Source organism: Triturus cristatus, chromosome 3_2, assembly GCF_964204655.1.
Source record: "Triturus cristatus chromosome 3_2, aTriCri1.1, whole genome shotgun sequence".
In the NCBI taxonomy this organism is placed as follows: domain Eukaryota; kingdom Metazoa; phylum Chordata; class Amphibia; order Caudata; family Salamandridae; genus Triturus; species Triturus cristatus.
This window is the reverse complement of record NC_140584.1, coordinates 1094616249-1094643202: the sequence shown is the minus strand read 5'-3', so window position 1 is coordinate 1094643202 and position 26954 is coordinate 1094616249. Positions and strand designations below refer to the sequence as shown.

Below are 26954 nucleotides of genomic sequence, written 5' to 3'. Positions count from 1 at the left end.
GAGAGTACATTGTTCTATCGCTACATATGCATGGGCTACACATGCTTATATGAGGTGTGAGTGGGAATGCTGCAATTTAGAAAAACATTTTAACTTACTACCATCAAAATACGTAAATGTATGTATGCATTTGAGTAATCAACAACTTTTTTCTCATCCCCCTCGAGAATAGGGTCTACATCTGTAGAATTGATCATTCCAACCATAACATTGTTCTTATAACTGTTGATATATATATCCACCCTGATGTCAGGTAGACCTCATTTCTCTCCTTTTAAGGGAGTAGTTAGGCAACCCCAGTAAAAGGGTGCCTGGCCAAAGGAGGATCTGTGCTTTTGTATCTCTGCAAAAAACAAGCATTTGCAATGCAATAGGTCTCGCATTTGTTAAAGTTAGAGCTGTTGACGCTGAAAATAACAATGTTTTTTACTTTTATTTTTTTATTTGCAGGGAAGTTATATTTGCATAGGACTATTGCCAAAGGTATAGAAAAGCAAAGGTTAAAAACATTGTCCGTTTCAACGCCACCAGCTCTCACTTTAGCAAATGTGAGACTTATTGCATTGGAAATGCAATCGGTCTCGTATTTGTTGGTGTTGGAGTTATTAACATTATAAATGCCAAAGTTTTTTACCTAGCCATGTTGATGGGTGCAGTACCATATGTGGCCAAAAGAGGTCCGATTGGACCTCTTTTGGCCACATACAGTACTGCAGAGCTGCAAAGTTGGAGTTATTGGCATTATAAATGGCAATGTTTTTTACCTAGCCATGTTGCAGGGTGCAGTACCATATGTGGCCAAGAGAGGTGTCATGGGACCTCTTTTGGCCACTGCACCCTGCTGAAGATATGCTAAGTCCACCCTACCCATAATGCATTGCATTCAAATTAGTACCATGAGTACATTCAACTAGCTATGTCCACATATACAAGTAGTAGCTATTAAATGTGACAACAGAATTATTATATGAATTCCAGATTAGGTTGTACTCTGTGTGGAGCTGATGAATGGAAATGTATAGAAGGTCTCATATAAATGTGAGATGTGCTAGTGAGTAAAGTAACCACTGAAAGCCTTGCTTAGGACCAAGCATGGGTCCTGCCTGAAGCCCTTTAAGAAAATAGTGCTCAGAGGTTGTAATTAAAACCTAGGGAGTAATAAACACATGTAACAGGGTGTGGAGGTTACAAGAAGAGACAAGGCGGTTCCAAGGAGGGGCTAATAAGCCTATTCACCAATGAAAACCCATCATTTACAAAGGACAGAGAGAGGAGCTGATTGAAAAGATGGGCGGAAAGTTTACTTTTTTTTTTCAGTGGAGTTATTATATTTGCATAGCTCTATTGCCAATGGTATAAAAAAGCAAAAGTAAAAAACATTGTCATTTTCAACTCCAACAGCTCTAACTTCAACAAATGAGAGACCTATTGGTTTGGAAATGCAAATGGTCTCGCATTTGTTGACGTTTGAGTTATTGACATTATAAATGACATTGTTTTTTACATAGCCATGTTGCAGGATGTAGTACCATATGTGGCTAAAAGAGGTCCCATGGGACTTCTTTTGGTCACATATGGTACTGCACCCTGCAGAAGATATGATAAATCCACCCTACCCATAATGCATTGCATGCAAGACAGTACCACAAGTACATTCAAATAGCTATGTCCAGATATACAATTAGTAACTTTGAAATGTGACAAAAGAATTATTATATTAATTCCAGAATAAGTACTCTGTGTGAAGCTGATAAAGGGAAATTTATAGAAGGTCTCATATAAATGTGAGATGTGCTAGTGAGCAAAGTAACCACTGCCAGCCTTGCTTAGGACAAAGTGTGCGTCCTGCCTGAAGCCCGTTAAGAAAATAGTGCTTTGAGGCTGTAATTAAAACCTAGGGAGTAACAACACATAACAGTGGGTGTCCTCATGGGAGGTTACAAGAAGAGACAAGGCGGTACCAAGGAGGGACTACTAAGCCTATTGACCAGTGAAAAGCCACCATTTACAAAGGACAGGGCCAGCAGCCATTTAAAAAGATGGGTGGAAAGTAGGCAGAGCTTTATGCCCATATCCTAAATACAATATGTCTCGAAGAGACAGCGCAAGCGCTGCCTAGGCGAATCCTGAAAACAGCTTTAAAAGCATCTCTCAAAAGCACACTGTTCGCAGAATTTCCACCCCTCTTTAGACACTTCTACTATTTGTAAGACCAAAGACTAGGTGGCCTTAGCAGATCAGTTCAATTCAACACAATCAAGTCTTATAAATAGGTAATATACATGGTAAAATGCATTGCTTGAGATAAATGACAAACTTTTAATATCCTGTCTTGTGCTTCTGTAAGGCTGTGATCTTTTTAAGATCACCAAATGTTGGTCTACTCCATTTCAAAATATGAGTTGTGTATTTGCGCAAACAGCTTGCATTTCTGGTCCTTAAAAATATCTCAAACAGCCTTGAACATTTGGAACCACCTTGTTCTATAAGAACGGATTTTTGGTCAAGCTAGGCAATATATGTAATGCAGTTGTCTTTCCTTTAGTTCATGCTAGGGATTTTTCTGCCAATGGTCTCTCTGATTGAGTGTCTATGACAAAAGCTGAATGCTGTACAGAGTTAGTTCACCCTCTCAAAATGAACCCGATTAGGAGCCCTAGAACAGAAGGCAAGTTTGCATACTCTTCTAAAGATTGTACTGCGCATGCTCACACAGAATCCCTGCCATAAGAAAGAACTCCATCTTAAAAAGTGCATACAAGAGCCGATGTGCCTTACAGGGCTGGGTGACAACAAAATGCAAAAGATGGACTCAATAATTTGAGCAGCTCGACAATAATACTGATTCACCTGGTCTAACACTTGAATTTTATTCCACTAGAATTCCTTAAGAATATACCTTCACAAGTACATTTCCGTATTACATAGTTCCCTCCCCTTCCAAGTCTGACCAGGAAAGCCAGGAGAGATGCGGCCATTCTGAATGACTGGCCAGAGTATATTAGAATGGACAAAACACAGGCAAGCCAACCAACCAGAATTAGTCGGCCTGTTAAGGCCATTTAGATTGGGCACCTTTTAACCAATCAGTGTTTAGGTCACTCCTGTGTGCCCAATAGGAAGGGACTGGAAAGGGGGGGAGGTGCGAGGACACTCCTTTATAGCCAGTTACAGCACAAAACAAGCTCATCCTCTGTACAAGATAAGCAAACAGACCTATCACATCACCCAGGCCCTGGTACTTCTGGATTTGTCGGCAGCCTTTGACACGGTCGATCATGATCTCCTGATCGACCGTGTCAGTAACGCTTGCATCCAGGGACTGGCTCTGAAGTGGATCTCCTCCTTCCTAAACAATCGATTCCAGGCGGTCCGTCTCGCCAACTTCTCAGATGAGAAAGTTAGGCTGACCCGTGGGGTTCCCCAGGGGTCTTCTCTTTCACCCCTTCTTTTTAATCTACACATGTCACCCCTGATACGTTCCTTACGCAACAGTGAAGTTGCTGCTTTTAACTACGCCGACGACCTTCAGCTGGTGTTCATAATTGACCCCTCTGCCACTTCAGTTTCCAACTTTCAATCCACCATGAACCTCATTAGCAACTGGATGTATGCCAATCAACTAAAGCTCAACCCTGACAAGACTGAGCTGACCTTGACCGGAGGCACCGCCAATCCTCCTCTCCTAGGCAATCCTCCTCACCCAGCAGAATCCGTAAAAAGCCTGGGGGTCATAATAAGCAAAGATCTGTCCATGAAATATCAGATCGGCGCGGTGGTATCGTCCTGCTTCTTCCACCTACGAAGAATCTGGAAAATCTGCAGATTCCTAACCACCGAGGCTCTAACTCTAGTTCTCCTGGCCCTGGTCATCTCCCGTATTGACTACGCCAACTCACTCTATGCTGGCATCCCAGCTTACCAGCTCCATCACCTACAATTGGTTTAGAACCAAGCAGCTAGGCTCATTTTCCATCAACCCAGACATCAACATGTCCGCCCCTTGATTAAGAGCCTCCACTGGCTCACGGTGGCCAAACGCTGTGCATTTAAATTGGGCTGCACCATCTTCCAAGCCCTGGCCGGTCACGGCCCGGCATTTGTCTCCTCTATGATACATCGTTATACCCCCTCACGTGAACTTCACTCCTCCCACCTGAACTTGCTCACCATCCCCACCTTCAAACAGAATAAACACGGTGGTCTTCGATTCTCACTCCTGGCCCCTCAATTCTGGAACTCCCTTCCCACGGAGTTCAGATCAGTAATTTCTTATACCCAATTTAGAACACTCCTTAAAATCCTTCTGTTTTTTCAGGCATACGAGTAAGCGTCTGTCACTACACTACTGCCGCATCCCGCCCACAGCGCCATGAAACCGCCTGGTGTAAGCGCGCTCTACAAATGACTTTAACATAACATAACATCACCTATGGAAGCTGACCACCAACAGTCCACAAAATGCCTATAGGTTAGATTTGTTATTGTTTTTCTTCCCTCCTAAACTCGGTGATGGAACACGCATCAATTGAGTCTGTGAGGCCTACTGGCAGAAATGATGATTGCGGGAGCAGCAATCCCTGTTCCTTAAACAAATCAATTTGGCAATCTTATTTTTGTGTACACCTGCTAAATTTTTTGCAAAAGTGGAAGTTTCAATGAACAACCCAAGCCGGAGTCGTAGGTGTTACTAAAAAACAGAAGTCACAAATAAGAATGATAAACACAGGGTGTTTTTAGAATGTAATGCTAGAAAGAATTTTCCGAAACAATTGAAAAAGGTTATTGAAGAATCTGGGATAAAATTCAGAAAAGAAGCATCAGAACTGCCAACTGTGCTTACCCTGTGGGTAATGGTGGTGTGTGTGAACGCGGGGGTTGTCATGGCATACAGGAATATTGTGCAAACACAAGGAGATGATGGACGGAGTGCTGAAACTTTTCAGACACTCACCGTTCTTTAGCTCACTTTGCCACCCCAGTTCAGACACAGCCACGCGCAAACCAGTCTTGACCGTGTGCCTCATGGGAACAGTCCAGCCTGACCCGCCAAGCAAACAGTAATATTGTAACACACACAAATAATGTTTCCTTTTACAGTTTTGATTCTATCTCAGAAAGCCTCCACAAAATTCCAACCTTGACCTATAACTTCAACTGCCAACTCTCCTTTTTCCTTAAAGTGACCCTCTCCTTCCGTTCCATCCTGTTCATACCTCCTCTCCTAGGATGCTTGTTTCCAGTCCAGGGAGGACCTGGCTTGGCAGTTCGGGCTGGACTGTACCCATGAGGCACAGGGTCAAGACTGATTTGCATATGGCTGGGTTCAAACTGGAACGGCATGGTGAGCAAAAAAACGATGGATTTAGGCCTAGATCTCTGTACTTGGGTGATTGTATGACATTGTTCTGCATTCTGTCCATCAACTGTTGTTTTTGCATTTACCTCCTCTCTCCAAGCACAGCCTACTCCAAATCACATGCATGTTTGCCTTACTCTTTAATAATATAATTCTGTAAATTACCCACATCTTACTTCAAACATCATATCCTCTCCTTAAACGTCATACCCTGTCACCCTACTAATACCTAATTTCCTGTAGCTTGTCAATTAATACTGCCAAACATTGTATGACATTACTGCATCCCCCTGTCCCACTAAATATCACACCTCACTTCCTACTAATGCCATATACCACATAGAAACTGGAATAAAGACATTCAAAGGCTGTGGAAGAGCACATAACAAATCCCAATAACCAAAAATAACTACAAAAACACTAACCTCAGGACCTGGAGCAGCAAACTGCCTAGCATAAAGCACAACAGTTCCTCACCAGTGGCAGTAAGTGCAATATAATGCAATCACAATGCAATATATAACCCATGCTAAAATTAATATCATCACACTCAGCAGTCAGTCGATTGTAGTTCACACGGGCTGCCTAACAATTCCCTTTACTGCTGGACACTCACACTCACATGAAACAAAACTGCTAAGGGTCTTATCCATCATGCAGTAGTGTAAGAGTCCACAGCAATAAACTTTCCATTACCCTCTGAACAGACGTGTAATAACTGAAGAGATCTGCCATATATCTCTAGCCATTGGGCTCTTTAATTTAGTCCGCCACTGCAGGGCCCGACAAGCTACATACCACGGCTACATCTTGTCATCTCACAATGACAATCAGATTTGGGATGATATTATCAAAGTGCATCCCCTCAGCTCTCTCCACCACTTCTCCCTTAACGAATGCCTGCTCAGTACCATCACCTTCGAACAAAACATCTCTGAATGGACAACCTAGTGAAGTACCCAGCTAAGTGGACTTTGAACATTTCAAGTGTCTAAAAGGGACCTGCAGAGCGTCTCAAAGTTGCCAGTTTAAAAAAAAAAAACTGGACATCCGTCTCTATCACACGAATGGCTGACAGAATATCGACGGACAGAAAATCGACCTACAAAAATAGCGACAAAAATATCAATGTCAAAAATATTGAAGTCCTATCTACATAATGGTAAGTACAAAAATATCGGGGGGGAAATATCGTTGTCAAAAATATCGATGTTAAAAATATCTTTTTTTAAATGTTTCAATAATAATGTAAAATTAAGTAAATAATACATATAAATAAAAGAAAAATAGTTATAAATATTATAACATGTTTAAAAAATAATAACTAATACATATAGGTGCCGATTCGGATCCTGGAGAAACCGGGTACGAACCGTCGGTCGGAGTGTTTTCTCCGTCCGACTCATACCCGGGAAAAAAACATTACAAACATGCAAGTACGATTCGCACGGAAACACCATTTCCGTACGAACCGTAAAAAACACCGACCGACGAAAATATCCATACAAATGTGATCCGGGAAAGCGCCGAAGTGACGTCGGGACGCATTCAGGCTGCGTTTCACGAACCAGGAAGTACGATTCGAACCGACAGCAGTCCGGACGGCAATATTTTTACGGGACCCAAAAAGTGCCAGAAAAGCTAAGTACGCCGCGATGCCAGCGGAATAGGGGGCGCGGTACGCGCCGTACCCCCCCTGCCCCTGCATGTACGCCCCGAACACCCCCCCAGCCCCCGCATGTACGCCCCGAACACCCCCCCAGCCCCCGCATGTACGCCCCGAACACCCCCCCAGCCCCCGCATGTACGTGCCGAACCCCCAGCCCCCCCCCCGGAAGTACGTGCCGAACCCCCCCGTGTATGTACGGACCGTACCCCCAGCCCCCCCATGTAAGTACGGACCGTACCCCCACCCGTGTATGTACGGACCGTACCCCCAGCCCCCCGTGTAAGTACGGACCGTACCCCCACCCGTGTATGTAAGGACCGTACCCACAGCCCCCCGTGTAAGTACGGACCGTACCCCCACCCGTGTATGTACGGACCATACCCCCAGCCCCCCCATGTTAGTACGGACCGTACCCCCAGCGCGTACATACACGGGCGGGGGTACGGTCCGTACATACACGGGGGGCTGGGGGTACGGTCCGTACATACACGGGTGGGGGTACGGTCCGTACTTACACGGGGGCTGGGGGTACGGTCCGTACTTACACGGGGCTGGGGGTACGGTCCGTACTTACATGGGGGGCCTGGGGGTACAATCTGTACATACACGGGGGGTTCGGCGCGTACTTCCGCGGGGGGGCTGGGGGTTCGGCGCGTACATGCGGGGGCTGGGGGGGTGTTCGGGGCGTACATGCGGGGGCTGGGGGGGTGTTTGGGGCGTACATACGGGGGCAGGGGGGGTACGGTGCGTATGCGGGCACATGTCTCCATGGTTGCTATGGGAGTTCGGTCCGTACGGTGTTTTTTCCATGCAGTTGTAATATCGGACGCCCGGTACGGATCGTACTTGCGCGCTCGGACTTGAGTTTTCACATTTGTACGTAAAATCGTCCGGGGACGTGTCGGAAACGTTTTCCGACCCGAGGATGTGTGGGGGAATTTTCCCAATACGATTCGTATGGACTTTTTCCCATACGAATCGTACTTGCCAGTTTGTACGGTACTTGTACGATTCGTACGGAAAAAATTCCGGATACGATTCGTACGGGGAAATTTTTTCCAGGATCGGAATCGGCCCCATAATGTTAATATTAATTAAACATATACAAATAAATTAATATATATTCTTACTCCACATAGTGCAACAGTAGGGAAAGTGTTGGATAGCGTAGGGGTAAAAATTACTATTCCAACTCCAGTGAGTGCAACAGTAGGGAAAGTGTTGGATAGCGTAGGGGTTAAAATTACTATTCCCACTCCAGTGAGTGCAACAGAAGGGAAAGTGTTGGAAAGCGTAGGGGTTAAACTTACTATTTCCACTCCATTGAGTGCAACAGTAGGGAAAGTGTTGGATAACATAGGGCTTAAAATTACTATTCCCACTCCAGTGAGTGCACCAGTAGGGAAAGCATTGGATAGCGCAGGGGTAAAAATTACTATTCCCACTCCAGTGAGTGCAACAGTAGGGAAAGAGTTGGATAGCGTGGGGGTTAGAATTACTATTCCCACTCCAGTGAGTGCAACAGTAGGGAAAGCATTGGATAGCATAGGGGTTAAATTAACATACTTATTAATTAAATGAATTTTGTAAAATAAATAATCTAATAATTAACAAAAAAAATAATAATAAATACCAATACAATTTCATTAATATTTACTTAAATAACATTAAATTACTCCCGACCCTATTCCCCCGTAAACACACAACCCACAACACATATAAAATAACACAATTAATGTATTTATCAATTAATCAATTCATAAAAAATTATTACCAATTACTAATAAATTAACAATAAATTAATAACAATAAATAATAAATAATAAATTAATAATTAATATGGTTATAAATTCCGCAATTAATAATAATGAATTGCCAATTGATAACTACCAATAACTTAATAATCAATAACAATAAATAAAAACATATTCATTAATTATAATTAAATTACTTCCCACCCTATTCCCTTATAAACCCACAACCCTCTACACATAAAAATTAATATCATTTTTTTAAACATCAATTAATCAATTAATAAAAATTAATTACCAATTAATAATCAATACATTAATTAACAATAACAATGAATAAACAATAATCATAAATTAATTAATAAATATGCCTTTTGACTGCCTCGCTACCAGTACCTGCATTGTTTTGCCTAAACTTGTTTATCCCTCTGTGCCTAACTTGTTTTTCTTTGCCGAACTTGTTTTCTTTGCCTAACCTGTCTCTCCTTCCTGTGTGCCCAGTTCTCCCACGGCCCCCCCGCCGTCCCTCGCCTGTTTTTCCCGCCGCTGCGTCCCTGTGGCCCCGCCCCCTGCACTTCCATTCGCCGCCCCGCCCCTGCCTTCCAGCTGCTCCTCCCTCCCACATCCACTCATATGGAGGCCGCGCAGCGGCCGCGCTGCTGGCGCACCGGACGCGCGCCTAAGGCAAGCCCGTCTGCGCCCGTCTGCACCTGGACCACGCCCAGCGCCAGGACCCCTGGCCCCCACAAACGCCACGACACCTGCCTCCGCTACGACTCCAGCACCCTCCACGCACTCAAAGCCTGATGATCATGCACCTGCTGCCTGGCCGCCCTGAAGCACACCCAAGGACATTTCTCCTGCCGGAACTGCAGCTTCACCAGCATCCGGCCCACCAACCCACCTACCAAAGAACCCAACTACCTCAGATGCATCCTTCTCAACACCTGCTCTGCACGCCAACACGCCGTTGAACTCTGGGACCTACTGGACTCCAACACCCCAGACGTCGCCTTCCTGATGGAGACCTGGCTGAACCCCTCCTCCGCACCCGACATCACCATAGCCATCCCGGAAGGCTACAAGATCACCCGCAAGGACCGCACCAACGGAGTAGGAGGAGGAATCGCCATCGTCCACAGGAACACTCTCAAAATCTCTACAAACTCCGCCGACCCCCTCAGCACTGCCGAATACCTGCACTTTCAGATCCACACCGACCCCAACACCACCCTCAGAGGAACCCTCATCTACAGACCCCCTGGGCCCCGACCACAGTTCAGCGACTCCATCGCCGACTTCGTCAGCACACACACCCTCGACTCCACGGACTACATCCTCCTCGGGGACCTGATCTTCCACCTCGAGAACAACGACGACTCCAACTCCTCCACCCTGATCGCCAACCTCGCCAACCTCGGACTCAGACAACTCGTCACAACACCCACCCACTGTGCCGGCCACACGCTTGACCCCATCTTCACCGCAAGCTCCCACGTCTCCTTCAACCACACCACCGAACTCCACTGGACCGACCATCGCTGCATCCACTTCAACTTCTGGAAACCCACCACGCACCACCGCACTCAACAGATCCCCTGCCGCTGCTAGAACAAAGTCACCTTAGACCAGCTAGCCACCACCCTCGCCCGGAGCCCACCCGCAGATCCGACCGACCCCGCCGCCCGCAACTTCAGACAGTGGATCGACAACTGCGACAAACACCCTTGCCCCGCTCAAGAAACCCTCCAACAGCCACACCAGAAAGAAAGCAAGCTGGTACTCTGAAGACCTCCAAGCAAACCTGCCGAAAGCTAGAGAAGAACTGGATCCGTGAACGAACACCGGAAAGCTACGCAGCCTACAAGAACGCCACCCGCAGACACCACCACCTCATCAGATCTGCCAAAGGGGCTCCTTCAAAGACCGCCTAGTCAACAACGCACACAACAGCAAAGAGCTCTTCAACATCGTGAAGGAACTCTCCAACCCCAGCACCAACACCAACGACATCCCACCTTCGCAAGACCTGTGCGAATCGCTGGCCACCTTCTTCCACTGCAAGATCGCAGACATCCACAACAGCTTCAATGCCGCGACCGCCCCAGCAACCACCGAGACCCCTGCCCCCACGACCACCACCTGCACTAACCGCCTGATCTCCAGGACCAACATTAACAACGACGACACCATCAAGATCATGAGCTCCGTCCACTCCGGATCCCCGTCAGACCCATGCCCACACCATATCTTCAACAAAGCCAGCACCACCATCGCACCCCATCTCCGGAAAGCCATCAACATCTCCTTCGAGACAGCAACCTTCCCGGCGAGCTGGAAGCACGCCGAGATCAACGCCTTACTCAAGAAACCCAAGGCGGACCCCAAGGACCTCAAGAACTTCCGACCCATCTCCCTGCTCCCGTTCCCGGTGAAGGTCATCGAGAAGGCCGTCAAGAAACAACTGACCAGATTCCTTGAAGAGAACAGCATCCTGGACCCGTCCCAGTCCGGGTTCCGCAATAACCACAGCACCGAAACTGCCCTCATCGCTGCCACCGACAACATAAGGACCCTGCTTGACAACGAAGAAACCACGGCCCTCATCCTCCTGGACCTGTCAGCCGCCTTTGACACGGTCTGCCACCGCACACTACGAACACGCCTCCACGACGCCGGGATCCAAGAGAAGGCCCTGGACTGGACCTCCTCCTTCCTCTCCAGCAGAACACAGAGCGTCCGCCTCCCCCCCTTCCGCTCCGAAGCCACAGAGATCATCTACGGCGTACCCCAGGGCTCAGCCCAACGCTGTTCAACATCTACATGGTACCACTCGCCCACGTTGCCCGACTGCATAACCTCAACATCATCTCCTACGCCGATCACACCCAGCTGATCCTCTCCCTCACCAGAGACCTCCTGACTGCCAAAACCAACCTCCACGAAGGAATGAAGGCTGTCGCCGAATGGATGAGCTGAACTTAAGACGGAGGTCCTCATCCTCGGATCTATGCCCTGGGCCTGAGACGACTCCTGGTGGCCGACCGCACTAGGAACTGCTCCAACGCCCACCAGCCACGCATGCAACCTAGGGGTCATCCTCGACTCGACCCTCACCATGACGAAGCAGGTCAACGCCGTCTCTTCCTCCTGCTTCAACACCCTCCGCATGCTCCGCCAGATCTACAAGTGGATCCCCACCGAAACGAGAAGGACGCAGCCACATCACACCCCACCTGAGAGACCTGCACTGGCTCCCCGTCAACAAGAGGATAACCTTCAAGCTCCTCACCCACGCACACAAGGCACTCCACAACACCGGACCAGCGTACCTCAACAACCGACTCAGCTTCTACACCCCCACCTGCCAGATCCGCTCTCCCGTCCACGCCCTCGCCACTGTGCCCCGTATCCGAAGAATGACCGCCAGTGGCAGATCATTCTCCCACCTCGCCGCCAAGACATGGAACACCCTCCCCATCCACCTACGGCAGACCCAAGACCTACTGACCTTCAGAAGGCTCCTCAAGACCTGGCTTTTCGAACAATAGCAGCACTCCCCCCCTCAGCGCCTTGAGACCCTCACGGGTAAGTAGTGTGCTTTACAAATGATTGATTGATTGATTGATTATAATAATATAATGTTAAATTAATAAATAATAAAAATTAATTACCAATTCATAATTAACAATAAATTAATAATCACTGGCAATAAATAAAAACATATTAATTAATTAATTAATTATTATAAAATCCCTTCTCACCCTATTCTCCTATAAACCCACAACCCGCTCTGATACTAAAACGCAAAATTTACATTAAAAATTTACTAATTTCTAAATATTTATTACATTTATTTAAAAATAATAAAATTACATTAAAAAAATGTTAAACATACATATAAAATACATACTCTCTCTTTAAATCTTTATTTCGGCAATATTTCAGCCATAAAAGAGTACACAACATATTATACACATTAAAATTACACTGTTAAAAGAGCATCTAAAAATGACATAGACAAATGCAAATCAGGGATGAAAAACAGTGTCAATGTTAATGTTGCTTTTTGGAGCACACATTGTATCTGTAACTGACGTTGCACAAGTAGAAAACATGCCCGACTACTAGGCAGTATTAGATAGTATAAAACTCCTTTTAATCCAGAAAGCATGCAAATATTTGGCTAAGGCAAATACAATGTGACCTGCAGTTTCAGTCTTAAAAACCCTTAGTGCGTCCGAGCATTTCCTAAAACCAAGGTTCCTACAGATAGGTACAATCCAATTCTGCCTTGCTCTGCTATAGAGTGGACAGAAAAAAAGGATGTGGCTTTCATCCTCTTTAATCATGTCACAACCAATACAGTGTGAGGACCTAGTCGGGTACCATTTGCTTGTTAAACACGCTAAGGGGAGTGCACCAAACCTCCATTGTATATATAGCTTCCTAGCCATAACAGGGAAAATTACATCCATAAAATCTTCAAATGAATAGACTGATTTGATCTCTATAAATGCTTTCACCATGGTACCATTCTTTGAATCATGGAGCCACGCATTAGAGCATCGAGATCGGTATAACTCGGTGAATGTTTTCCCAGGCATCTCTCTGCAAGCTATTGCTGGATTCACCCACATATCTGCAAGACCCAGATTCGTAAATTCATCTTTGATGTATGAGAGCCAGGGGATATGTACTGCCCTGCCTAATCTCAGTATTTCTTGGAGCTCTGTTTTGTACTGCTCCAGCTCGGGGGTCAGCCAGATCCTCCTCCAAAACCTGAGAGGTTTGATGGCTAGTTCCTCCTGGATGGGGAGTAAACCTAAGTCAAGCCTCAGCGGTAGTAGGGGTGTACTTTGGGGGAGCGCGAGCAGTTGTCTCAGGAAGTTGTTCTCAACCTTAGTTAGTCCTGGTCTAATAGCGTGCCCCCATAGTTCCCCTCCGTATAGTGCAGCCGCTCTGGCCCTCACCTTATAGATTTCGAGACTAGGGCTGATGGGTTTAAAAGTAGAGGCATTTGTCATCTTTAGGATTCCCCCAGCTATTTGGGTCAGTTTAAGTTGAGATTTTGCAAGATGTGGGCCCCAGGAAAGTTTTTCACCTAGGGTAACACCAAGGTATTGGAAGGTGTGAACTCTCTCGAGTGCAACTGAATCAAGGGTAGGTGGTGGCCTAGTGTGTATTGGGGGATTAAAAATCATGTATTTGGTCTTATCTACATTGATCTGTAGTCCGTGCTCCCTACAGAAGTTGCTAAATCCCTCCAATATACGCTGGATGCCCATTGGTGTCTTGGAAAGGAGCAGGGTGTCATCCGCAAACATTATGGCTGCTACTTTCCTGCCTGCCAACCTGGGTGCATCGTTGTTAGGGACTGCATCCAGGCTGGCAATCAATCCGTTCACATAAATACAGAACAGAGTAGGGGCCAGGACACACCCTTGCCTAACTCCCTTGTTTACAGCAAACCTGTCAGACAATACACCTCCTCTTGCACACCTGACCTGGGCAAAATTCTCAGTGTGTAGCCTCACCAATATACCCAGTAGGGAGATGGGTACACCCAGATCGCGTAAAACAGCCCAAAGTTTACCCCTAGGAACAGTGTCAAACGCAGAGCGTAAATCAACAAAAACCATGTGGAGACTGCCACCCTCCAACGACACAGTCTTCCAGTATAACATTACTAGGCGGAAGATCTGGTCCATGGTAGATGTTTTACTTCTGAAACCAGCCTGATAGGGAGAAAGGATATCATTCTCATTGATCCAGTCCTGCAAGCGATCTAAAATAAGTCTTGCCATTATTTTTTGGGGGACGTCAATGAGGCTGATAGGCCTATAATTAACGGGGAGCAGGGGAGAACCCTTCTTATATATCGGTACGATTTCCGCTCCCAACCAAGAGTCCGGGACCTCCGTACCGTGCAAAATTGAGTTGAAGAGTGCACAAAGGTACGGTGCCCATATCTTAGGCTGATCTTTGAGCAAATCACCGGGTATCTTATCTATGCCCGGTGCTTTACCCATTGCCAGTTTCCCTATGGCAGTCATAACATCATCTACGGTGAATTCCAGGGCTTCGGCATCCCCCACAGACGAGAGCCGGAAGGGCAAGAGATCTAGATCAGAAGTGGCAGCGTAAAGAAATTTAAAATGGGATTCCCACACCCCCGGGTCAAGATTAGCTTCAATGGCATTACGGGGTTACATACTAAAATACATTACACTAATATAAATATCTGTATTATTAACAACGATATTTTTGCTAACGATATTACTTACTTCGATATTAAAAAAACGATATTACATACCTTAAGGTCGATATTCTGGTCACCGATATTCTTGACATCGATATTCTGTCCCTACGATATTAAAAACTTGATATTATTGTAGGTCGATTTTTAAAAAATCGATATTTTGACTGCGCACCCTATCACACGTCTTCAGCCATCATACTGCTAAGCGTTGTGTCTCATAACACGATAACTGCACCAAAGTAGTCCTCACGCACCACATGAAACACTTCCCACATAGGATCAAAAGAATGACAACCCCCTTCCAACCACACATTCCACACTGTGTAGCGTGCTACCCATGTAGGCAAGCGCTTCAGCAGCCCACAAAGGGGTAGCAAGCACTTTATAAATGTTGCAATGCTATGCGATGCAATACATAATTGTATTTAATTTTACGTGAATTAACCCAGAGTATATAAATTTCCACTCACATAATTTTTACATAGATCTCTTCACATATTTTGGATATAATCAAGAGGAACTTTATAGGACTTTGAACTACATGTAAACATATAAATCAACAACTCAATAAGTATATAGTTAATTAATGCATCTGCACATCGATTTTCAGTTAGGAAATGGAAGATAGACACCCTAGTTTAATGCTGTAATTCAGACATTTCTTTCGCCAGAGCAATGTCAAATGGAATTAAATTCACAAGTTAAGGCTGGCAGTTGTGTTTCGTGTGGTTAGTATGGTGGGGATCCCAAGGTGGCGATGAGAGAGTTAATTTAATGAGAAAGGGCGGAAATACAAGGAGTGACCTACAGAAAATGACTACCATAGGAGAAAACAGTATGTTGGTCATTTATGAGAATTCCTATGAAAATTAAAATTCCTTTATTAATCCACCACGGATCACAATTTACAAGACTCCCACAGCAATTCCGATTATTTGTTTATTTATTGTGTTTATTTAATGTTACAAGCCATGTAACAGCTTCAGATCACTGAAACAAGATACAGCAAGTGGAAACAAAGCCAAAAAAAGCTTACGACACAGGCTAGAGGAGTCAGACGGCATGTCAGGAGAGACATACAAGGTACTTTAGCAAATGGAAGGGATGTGTTTAAAAGGCTTGTGGAGGGTGGGCAAGGTCAGGTGGCCTGTAAATGAGTTGTTAGGCTGCTACCTGGTTATAAATCTCTTGCACTGAGCAATCTGAATAATTATCATTTCACATTTTCACTTCAGTCATCTCCTAGAAGTAATGTTTCAAAGGATAACCTTTCAGATCCCTGGCCTCAGAGATGCTTCTGTGCGTAGGTGAGACTTACTCCTCACTTACTGGAAATAAGAGTGTCACTCACACCGCACATTGGTAATGTGTTCCCAACCTTACCCGTGCTCTGTAGTATGTATGGGTCTGATATCTCTGCAGCATAAAGCTAGCCAAAAGGCAGCACAGATCTGCACAGGGTCAAAGATAGGCACAAAGTGAACGAGTGAGGGGCGAGGCAGCTGGTTTGTGGGCTATATATCTATGTATATGTCATTTCTATTGCATCAAAGGGTTTGGGCCATTCTGTGTCTATGGCAAAATGTGTTCATGCATATAGCCCTTAACCACTAGAGGTATTCCAAGCTGCTTTGCATCTTGTACACCACTGTGGACTGCTGTACACCTACACCGAGACCGAAACCTGAGAGCCTTGAATTTTCATGTTAGCCAAACACACACATATTTTGCTAATAGCATCTTTCACTTCTTTAATTAGATGTATCTGTTTACAAATATTCTCCTTATTATTTTTTTATGGCTAACTTAGCACCTTGCCCAAGCAGAGATCTTGACTTAAGAATTTAAAATGAAAGGTGCTTGTTAAACCATCTTTATGGTGTGTGCCTTCAAATGCGACAAACGTGCAATTAAAAAAAAGACTTGATATGTTATTTGAACATTATAAAAGATTTTTTATAACATTTTAAAAAACCATATGGCTGATCCGAAAGAAGGTGGAAATAGTCATTAAAACAAAATGAAGATATTTTTGGCGGTATAAGATATGTAGAATCAGTTATTAAAAGGGATTCGAGGTTAGAAACAGAGCTGTTAAAGGTAAATCTGCAGATGTATTTTAGCATTTCACTGAAGTAATTGTAAACAAGTTTCCAGGAGAGTTATGAAACAATTAATAGACATTAAATAAGAGTTCGGAAAAGATGCGACTGTTAATTAAAAAAAGAGTTGCAAAATGTAATCAGGACTTTTATGAAAGTTAGACTTGTTAAATAAACATTAAGCTAGTTAGTGCCTTTTTAAAGAGTCATTAAGACATCATGCAATATGATTATGAAGAAATAAACGATTCTCTCGGAGAAAACCGAGCAGCAAATCCTACTTTCTATAAAGATTAACAATTAGCAAGTAGTTGGTCTATAGTTCCCTCTCCTGAGTTACAGGCAGGAAGAAGACAAACATATCCTAGCGCAAGCCTTTACTGAAACAAAATGAAGTGCCCCTCCTACATAGATTGTGCTTAAATTGAGGTGCAAGCGCTATATGGCGCGTCAATTGTGATAGCCAAGAAAAATGGAACCAAGTACGATTGGATGCAGGCAGTTATACCCTGACCTCATCCATCACTACTGAACGAGAAGCCGGCGCGGGCAGTGCCTGTCGTGGCTTTTAATGCGCAGCCATCTTCTGGGCTGGAGCTTTCATAGGGTGAGATCAGGTGGCAGGCTTAGAGTGCCACCTAGTGGACGGGCACAAATACTACAAAAGGCCCAAACCAGAATTTCCATCTGACCATGGCAAGCATTACAGTAAACAAGTGCTTTTCGTCCCCCCATTTCTACCTCAAGCCCAACCCGCATGGTTAGTGTCTCCAATTTAGGTTATGTTTGCGTACATATCGTGGCAAAAAGGTTCCTCCTTCCAGGGTCACGGCTTGTTAGGATAATATTCAGCTCGTCTCTGGAGTCCATATATTGTTACGTCTCGCCTAGGCAGCGCTTGCACTGTCTCTTCAAGGCACGCTGTATCTAGGATATGGGCTTGAAAAAAAACCACCTCTCTTTTTCATTGGTTCCTGTTGCTGTCCTTTAAAAATGCTGGCCTGCCATTCACTAAGTAGTCCCTCCTTTTGGAATTTTGTATCCTCCCATGAGGACTGCCCCTCTCACATGTCTTCTTACTGTTCAGTTGTTTATACTTTCACCACTGTATGTCTTTTTATGCATAAGACTATACACCGGCAACAAATACCTCAGCAATCAGCAATATTGTGACTCTATCTTTTACAACTCTGTCATGTTTCCTATAAACAGGCGTTTTCTCAGTTGGGATTAGGATATACCATGTTTTTGTTATTTTGGTTTTCTGTAACTCTGGCTGGCTCATGATCCCAATGTATGGCTTGGATCACAGTGCAACAATATTTACATCATTTCGAGTGGGTATGATGCATGCATTCACAGTAAGAAGAATTGTACTGCATTGTTTCCATCAGATGAGGTCAGGTGAGGTCAGGACTTAGGGTGTCAACAGCTGTGGCACCAAATTACTGACGACAGGCGTGCAAATCACATTTCTTCAGACTGGGGGAAGCACACTCCAGCAAGCAAAATCCTATTAGGCCTGGTCTGGAGTGCTTTAAGCCTTACAAGTGTGATTGGATTTGAGTAATTTTAAGGTATCAGCACAGCACAGCTCTTAGACGCCGCACTCTGCATTATTCTACGGGTACACCCGCATATCAGGGGCTTAAAGAAACACATTTATAGCAATCAGAGTTCTAATTAGGGTTCATGACACTGCTAGGCCTTCCAATCCGCAAAAATAATAAACAGTGAAAGGTGAAAGTACATTTGCTCCATTTAGCAGAAACGAAATGCAAATTAAGGACATCTTTATGTGGTAAATTTCACGTTCACCATGGCCCAGATTACAAGTGAAACGCTAACCTCATTTTAAGTGCAAACTCCCATTTTCACTCAAAACAGGATAACAATTAAGGCATAAATTGTCTCAGAATCGGACTAGTAAAGCATAATGGAACTCAGTTCTTGGGTGAGGCTGGTAATCTGGGCAAAAAGGCAGTTTGTGCCTCGTGGAACTGGTGAATTCACGTGCAATGTGAGTGCAGTTCCTGTTGACAGCTGCGAAATTCAGAAACGGGTGCAAATTGCGCACCTGCTCGGGACAGCACCCTGTGCAGACGGTAATGAACCCGGGCACAGTTTGCCTCCGAGCATAAGGCGGAATAGAATCGAGCCCTGTGTGACGAGAGTCCAGTGCCGTGACCCTGTTGTCGTGTTTATAGCTGGATATTGTTAACATTCTGTCCCGAAGCAAAATGCGCGCGCCGTGTTTTCCTAAATTGCTTTCCATGTCCTGAAAACAATTAGATTCGCCAGGACGTGCTCTATTTACGGGCTAAGATGCGCAGTTATAATTATTTTCAAGATGAAAATGTAATTATATTGCTAAAAGCAATCATGGAAAACGGGCCCCTGAGAATTCTGGCCTCAAAGCAGCAAAGTGGCTGTTCTCAAACGCAAGTTCTTCAAAAACCAGGGCCAGGCTGCAGGTGACTCGATCTGTACTCTGGATGGATTGGAGCAGGTGGCACAGCCTCGGGCCCTGAAGGAAGGGAAGGCTCCCACCCACCCCGCACCCCCTGGAGCACAGCCTCGGGCCCTGAAGGAAGGGAAGGCGCCCCCACCCCCTGGAGCACAGCCTTGGACCCTGAAGGAAGGGAAGGCGCCCACCCACCCCCTGGAGCACAGTCTCGGGCCCTGAAGGAAGGGAAGGCGCCCCCCCCCCCTCCACCCCCTAGAGCACAGCCTCGGGTCCTGAAGGAAGGGAAGGCGTCCCCCCACACCCACCCCCTGGAGCACAGCCTCAGGCCCTGAAGGAAGGGAAGGCGCCTTCCACCCCCTGGAGCACAGCCTCGGGCCCTGAAGGAAGGGAAGGCGCCCCCACACCCTGGAGCACAGCCTCAGGCCCTAAAGGAAGGGAAGGCGCCCACCCACCCCCTGGAGCACAGCCTCTGTCCCTGAAGGAAGGGAAGGCGCCCCCCCACCCCACCCCCTGGAACATAGCCTCGGGCCCTGAAGGAAGGGAAGGCGCCCCCCATCCCCTGGAGCACAGCCTCGGGCCCTGAAGGAAGGGAAGGCGCCCCCACACCCTGGAGCACAGCCTCAGGCCCTAAAGGAAGGGAAGGCGCCCACCCACCCCCTGGAGCACAGCCTCGGACCCTGAAGGAAGGGAAGGCGCCCCCCCTCCACCCTCTGGAGCACAGCCTCGGGCCCTGAAGGAAGGGAAGGCGTCCCCCCACACCCACCCCCTGGAGCACAGCCTCGGGCCCTGAAGGAAGGGAAGGCGCCTTCCACCCCCTGAGCACAGCCTCGGGCCCTGAAGGAAGGGAAGGCACCCCCCTCCCCACCCCCTGGAACACAGCCTCGGGCCCTGAAGGAAGGGAAGGTGCCCACCCACCCCCCAGCCCCTGGAGCACAGCCTCGGGCCCTGAAGGAAGGGAAGGCGCCCCCCCTCCGCCCCCTGGAGCACAGCCTCGGGCCCTGAAGGAAGGGAAGGCATCCCCCCACACCCACCCCCTGGAGCACAGCCTCGGGCCCTGAAGGAAGGGAAGGCGCCTCCCACCCCCTGGAGCACAGCCTCGGGCCCTGAAGGAAGGGAAGGCACCCCCCCACCACCTGGAGCACAGCCTCGGGCCCTGACGGAAGGGAAGGTGCCCACCCACCCTCCCACCCACTGGAGCACAGCCTCGGGCACTGAAGGAAGGGATGCCCCCCCCCCCTCACCCATGGGGCACAGCCTCGGGCCCTGAAGGAAGGGAAGGTGCCCACCCACCCCCCAGCCCCTGGAGCACAGCCTTGGGCCCTGAAGGAAGGGAAGGCGCCCCCCCTCCACCCCCTGGAGCACAGCCTCGGGCCCTGAAGGAAGGGAAGGCGTCCCCCCACACCCACCCCCTGGAGCACACCCTCGGGCCCTATAGGAAGGGAAGGCGCCTCCCACCCCCTGGAGCACAGCCTCGGGCCCTGAAGGAAGGGAAGGCACCCCCCTCCCCACCCCCTGGAACACAGCCTCGGGCCCTGAAGGAAGGGAAGGCGCCCCCCATCCCCTGGAGCACAGCCTCGGGCCCTGAAGGAAGGGAAGGCGCCCCCCCCACCACCGGGAGCACAGCCTCGGGCCCTGACGGAAGGGAAGGTTCCCACCCACCCTCCCGGAGCACAGCCTCGGGCACTGAAGGAAGGGATGCCCCCCCCTCACCCATGGGGCACAGCCTCGGGCCCTGAAGGAAGGGAAGGTGCCCACCCAGCCCCTGGAGCACAGCCTTGGGCCCTGAAGGAAGGGATGGCACCCTCCCCCCAGCACCCACCCTCTGGAGCACAGCCTCGGGCCCTGAAGGAAGGGAAGGCGCCCCCCCGCCCCCACCCCCTGGAGCACAGCCTCGGGCCCTGAAGGAAGGGAAGGCGCCCCCACCCCCTGGAGCACAGCCTCGGGCCCTGAAGGAAGGGAAGGCGCCCACCCACCCCCTGGAGCACAGCCTCGGGCCCTGAAGGAAGGGAATGCGCCCCCCCCACCCCCTGGAGCACAGCCTCGGGCCCTGAAGAAAGGGAAGGTGTCCACCCACCCCCTGGAGCACAGCCTCGGGCCCTGAAGGAAGGGAATGCCCCATTCACCCCCTTTACATCTGAAGGCATTGGCATTACAGTCCGGCCCAGATGTGCTCTTCAAGTAAACATCGAGCAGCAATGTCCTAGAACTTCCAGCCCGCTGGAACTCTGGGCCTGATCCAGAGTTTGGTGGGAATGGAAAACCCTCTTGTTGCTTGAAGAAAAAAAATGGAATAATTGATGTTCCACTGGTAGAATTCCTTTACCTAATTTATCTCTGTAGAAGAGGAAACGTCCCTGTGGCATGCCCTCTGGATTTAGCCAGTGCTTAATTTAGTTTAAAATAAATAAAATAGAATATGTAAAGAGGGTTATAAATGAAGTCAACACTCTCAAGGTAAGTTCAATCTTTAATGGTTGAGCAGACGCGTCACTCCAGCGGCAGCCTTGTCCACCACTGAAACCCACGACGGCCACCCTTCAGAATCTTCGTGACAGCAACGTTCTAAACAGGAGAACCCAAACGGAAGGACAGAGGGGTGCAAAGGAGCGGGGAAATAAACACAGCACACTCTCACTGTTCTCAACAGAACACAATTATGATTACATTGAGCCAGACGTTTGACACTTCACCATCACTCCTGACCTCATTAAGGGCAAGCTTGAAGCCATTATCCATACCTGGAGGAAATGTATGCTTAAGCCACCATGGTGGTAACTCGGACCGGGAAGCCGCCTATAAGCAGTAGAAATGGACTCACCCCGGTTATTGAGTGAATGAAGGAAATTCTGTATGTCTACAACCCTTCTCTTAAACTTGAAATCACTGGCTTATTAATGGAACGGGCAAGATGAACGCCATGCTTCAGGGACAACCCTGTTGGGTGAGGGTTTATAAAGAAAACCTAAAGTTTACTATCTATTCGGGAGAGGGTTAGCTTGTACTTTGCTGTGCTGAAGAAACCGAATTCTCCCGCTTGGAGCTTCTCTGTTGCAGCAAATCCATTTCAACGGGCCCTGAGGCGGTATCCATCCTCGTGGAACCTACTGTCGGATACAGCCTGTAGCCTTGCCCCACTGGAGGACTCAAAACTCTAAATAAGAGATTAAGTCCGAACGTAGAAACCTTGACCAGACGAAGATGCAAAAAGTATCGCGCCGACGAGACAACTTCCAGAAGCACAAAATGTGAACTTTTCCCACTCTGAGCTTTTCCCGTCAAAACAACAGCTTTAGCAGGATCTCGTCCAACGGATATCCAGCTTTGAGAGGACCTCCTCAGATGCAGCCTGCAACCTTGCTTCGCTGGAAGATTTCAGCTTCCATTTCAGAGACTAACGTCCAAGGTAAAACCTCTGACCAGGAGGAAGATGCTCAGTGTAGCTGACCTTCGCTCCAACACGATCACCCTGAAAGCATTATAGGGCCTAGTCAACTGCGACCGTAGGCTATCATTGTGGCTTTACTTTTCTTGGTGCTTTTTACCTTAAATCTTCTAAAACTCTTATCTCTCTGGTTCACCTTGGATTTTTGTCGCTCTGGTGTCATATTGCATATTACATTTTTCTCTATGTTTAGTAATTGTATTGGGATTTTTATTGTTTTGTGTTTTTGACTTTTTGTCGCTTCTAAAAGCTTTACGCATTTTCTTAGGTTAAGCCTTTCTTCTCTGTGCCACAGCTACCAGGGGTTGCGCTCAGGTTTAAATTACTGAAACCTTTGCCTGGACCTTGCAGCGTAGTGCCTTTATTACTTGTGGTGGCCTCACATCCACTCCAATTAATAATTTACTTTCTTACAGGATGTAATTTCGATTTCTCTTTTTTAACATACCCCAAATTTTAAAACTAAACTGTCTGGAAACCTAACAAGGTTTTAGTTAGACATTCACTGAGAATTAACAGAACCACTGCCGGAACATTATAATAACAAGCATTAGCAAAGCCAATTGGTCTGATATTGGCCCACAGCCTCATGGCTTTGTAAATGCTTGTTTTGTCCTTGTTTTTGTAAAGATTTATTTTTGGGGAAACCGCTGAAACCTTGTCAATGTTTAAACAAAAACTTTGGCAAAAAGCAAAAATATCTTGATGGTTTCTAAAAGCGCAAATTACCATAGTTGTTCTTGGCATAGGATGTAACTACTGTATGTGTGGATGTGCACTTTGTAAAACAGCAGAACATCATCATTCACAGGGATGTTAGCCATTGGCTGATATGGGCTGTCCAACTGCCCTATGATGCAGTGGTGCCCGCTACAAACAAAGGGTGGTGGGGCGGGTGGAGGGAATGCGGGAGGGGGAGTGTGTGGGAAGGGAGCACAGGGGGTGTTAATAAATAATAATATTAAGAAACAAGCATTGGCATAGCCAATAGGTCTCGCATTTGGAACCTTGTAAGTGTTTAGCCATGCAACAGGTGATGTTGTTGCACCAAGGATATTGTGCTGGATAACTAAACACTTAAAAGGTCCCAAAGGCGAGACCTATTGGCTATGCCAATGCTTGTTTATCAAAAGTCTGGGAATGCAGAATAATAGGACATTTGTTATCTACCAAATGTATTTACATTTTTCTTCCAAATGGAAGTCAGCAGGCAAGAAAGAAGGTGAAGAATAGCAGTGAAATGAGCAAGCGACGGGAATGAGTGACATACAAAACAAACCTAGACGACCCACGATGTGAAGTGATAAAGATAATAAGCCAATGGATACGAGGCAACACCCATGGGGAAAAAAACGTGCGTGCAAACATCACAAGATGTGGAGCTTACTAAAGCCTGGCACTTACTGAAAATAAAAAGAAAGAACTGCCAGTATCTTGCGAAATGACAATGTATTACGAACTCCTGAAACAAGGAGTTAAGCATTAAAAACGGAAGCAGTAACAAAGTATGTCAAGTGAAAGTGATGAACAAAAGAATGCTGATACCTTATGCACGAGGTACGATAATGAACTGCCAGTATCTTGTGAAAAGACAGTTTGCTACGAACTCCTGAAACAAGAAGTTAAGCGTTAAACAACCGTAGCACTGACAGAATATGCCGAGTGAAAGTGATGAACAGAAGAAAGCTGACACCTTAAGCACGAGGCACGATAATGAACTTCAACAAATGCTGGTCACCTATAACGAAAATGATGAAATACACTAAGGGTCATAGCGTACTCCCAAAAGGTGTGCATCGATACAACTAAAAAGGAAGCCAGGTCCTGAGACTAACCTGAATGTATGCCAAACGTTCTTCAAATGCTCCTCTCACGGCAGAGTAACACAATGCTATTACAAGCGTGTGCATACGTGGGCTCGGTTTTAACAACATGGGGAAGGTCACGTGATAACGTGGCGGATCGCGGCGAACCCAACAATATGCGGCGATCATATCGGGAAGGTGTGGTGATCCTGAAAGCTCCGGACACCCAAAGTGAAGATTACACATAAATAACAGCGCAACGAAGGTTACTGATTGCAATGTGGAGTTAATTAGCGACAAGATAAAGAAACCTGAAAAGAGAGACTGGACGCATCAGCTGAGTGTCAGTAAAAACAGTACGGCGGTGGCCATGATGGAGGAGGATATCTGGACAGGGAGCTTGAAGTGCGTCTGCAAGAAATAAAGCGCAGGCATGTGATCTGAATGCTGCAGGAGGGAGGAGCAGTGAGGATTGAGGACGCGTTGCTGCCTCATTAAGGGAAAGGCTGCGTCACATGAAAGCGCAGCATGAGTCACATGATGTTTTTGCAGTGCAGCGGTCCTGCCTGCTGTACATGTGTGCTCTGTGGCGGTTGAAGCGAGGAGAGGAAACCAGAGCGGCCACAACGAGTGAGACACATGATGTTTTTGCAGCACAGCGGTCCTGCCTGCTGTACATGTGTGATCTGTGGCGGGGGGCGGTTGAAGCGAGGAGAGGAAACCAGAGCGGCCACAACGAGCATGCAAGCCACAAATGCTAACAAGCTTAAATCAAAGCAAGCAAGACACACGGCCACGAGACGAGCTCTGTGGTGGGGAGGGGGAAGAGCGTTGAAGCATGCGCTTGGGAGAGAAAGCGAGAGGAAAGCCAGATGGCGCCTGATCGAGCGATGCGAGGTATGCGCGTTACTATGCGCGTAACCGCATGCTCTATGCCACACAAGCTTTTAAAGCCCACTCACTAAATGTCTCACCAGCGCGGAGCATGCGCTGGCTCAGGCGAGACCTGAAAAGAACTTATCTTACGCTATCGGCTGCCTCCTGCATCGCGTTGGGCCTCCTGTACTTTGGCCCCAGCAGCCCCTGGGATAGACTACCTGTGAAATCTTCGCGCTGCTCTCATGTTATAAGAGCAGCGAAAGATAGGTCTGAGCGGACTGAGAAGGTGCTCCGCTCAGGACAGGGAGTCTGTAAGGTTTCTCCATCCTGGCTGTTCAATGCAGCCAGGTTGGGGAAACCTAAGTGCGCATGTGTGTTTGGCCAGCCTGAGACGGCTGGCCAAACAGACATGAGCACTTAAAACTTAGTGAACATAGCTCTCCTCCTCCCCTCCCATGCCTTGGCCCCGCCCCTCCCTGCACGCGCTGGCCTAGAGACGACAAATGAAAAATAAAACAATGATAGAACCTGCTTTTCGCCTGCTGGCTTTGAGCCAGGCAGTGGGGCGACGCTCCTCCACCATTGCAGAGGAGCCGCCGCCGCCATGATGTATGCAGTGGTTGGCGGACAAAAAACCTGTGGCGGTTTCTTTATCAGGGCATTGGGCTGTTGCCCCCTGTTTGTTTAGTTGCCCTCCGGTGGCTCCAAATGAAATATTTGATATCATTTAGCCACGCTGGCATGGTCCCACAGAGTTTGCCTTTCACAGTGAGTGAGGGCAGGTGGAGGTGACTGAGGAGGTGGAGCTTGAATCATGATTAACACAGGTGGTTGAGATGGGTCGTGGGGTAAATTGCACGTCAGGCTGAACAGATGCCGTGCTGTGACCAGCCTGACATGTGCACTTAAGCCCTCCCCAGGCTGCACAATGTTCGGGGACCAGAGGTTTATAACCACAACACCCAAGTCTCCTAAGGACCGCAGGCACCGCCAGATCGAGCCAATCCTTGCGCTGCTTTCATGCGGTTTACAAGCATAAACAGCAAGGGAGCAGCGTTTAGATTGGCTCAGGCGTCACAGGGGTGGGACTTGAGGGCTGAGCTGGTGGTCAACTCACAACTTGCACCATGCATGCCCGAAGGCAGCAAGTCGTGACGAGTGTTTTTCTCTGACTGTGACGACGCCGGTGACTTTGAGTCACTCAGTGGCAATTTGTGA

At 47.3% G+C, this 26954-nt stretch overlaps 1 protein-coding gene across 2 annotated transcripts in view; it reads right to left on the bottom strand.

The window, feature by feature from the left end:
- The window catches only part of LRRC75A (leucine rich repeat containing 75A), a 1049113-nt gene that overhangs the window by 625881 nt on the left and 396278 nt on the right, over window positions 1–26954 (bottom strand). The window contains exon 3 of one of the 2 annotated variants that reach the window (XM_085649872.1): window positions 15096–15146. The exons of the other annotated variant lie outside the window; for it this stretch is intronic. Coding sequence (XP_085505998.1) covers window positions 15096–15146 — 51 coding nt within the window. The remainder of the gene's footprint in view (window positions 1–15095; window positions 15147–26954) is intronic. 2 annotated transcript variants of the gene reach the window in all.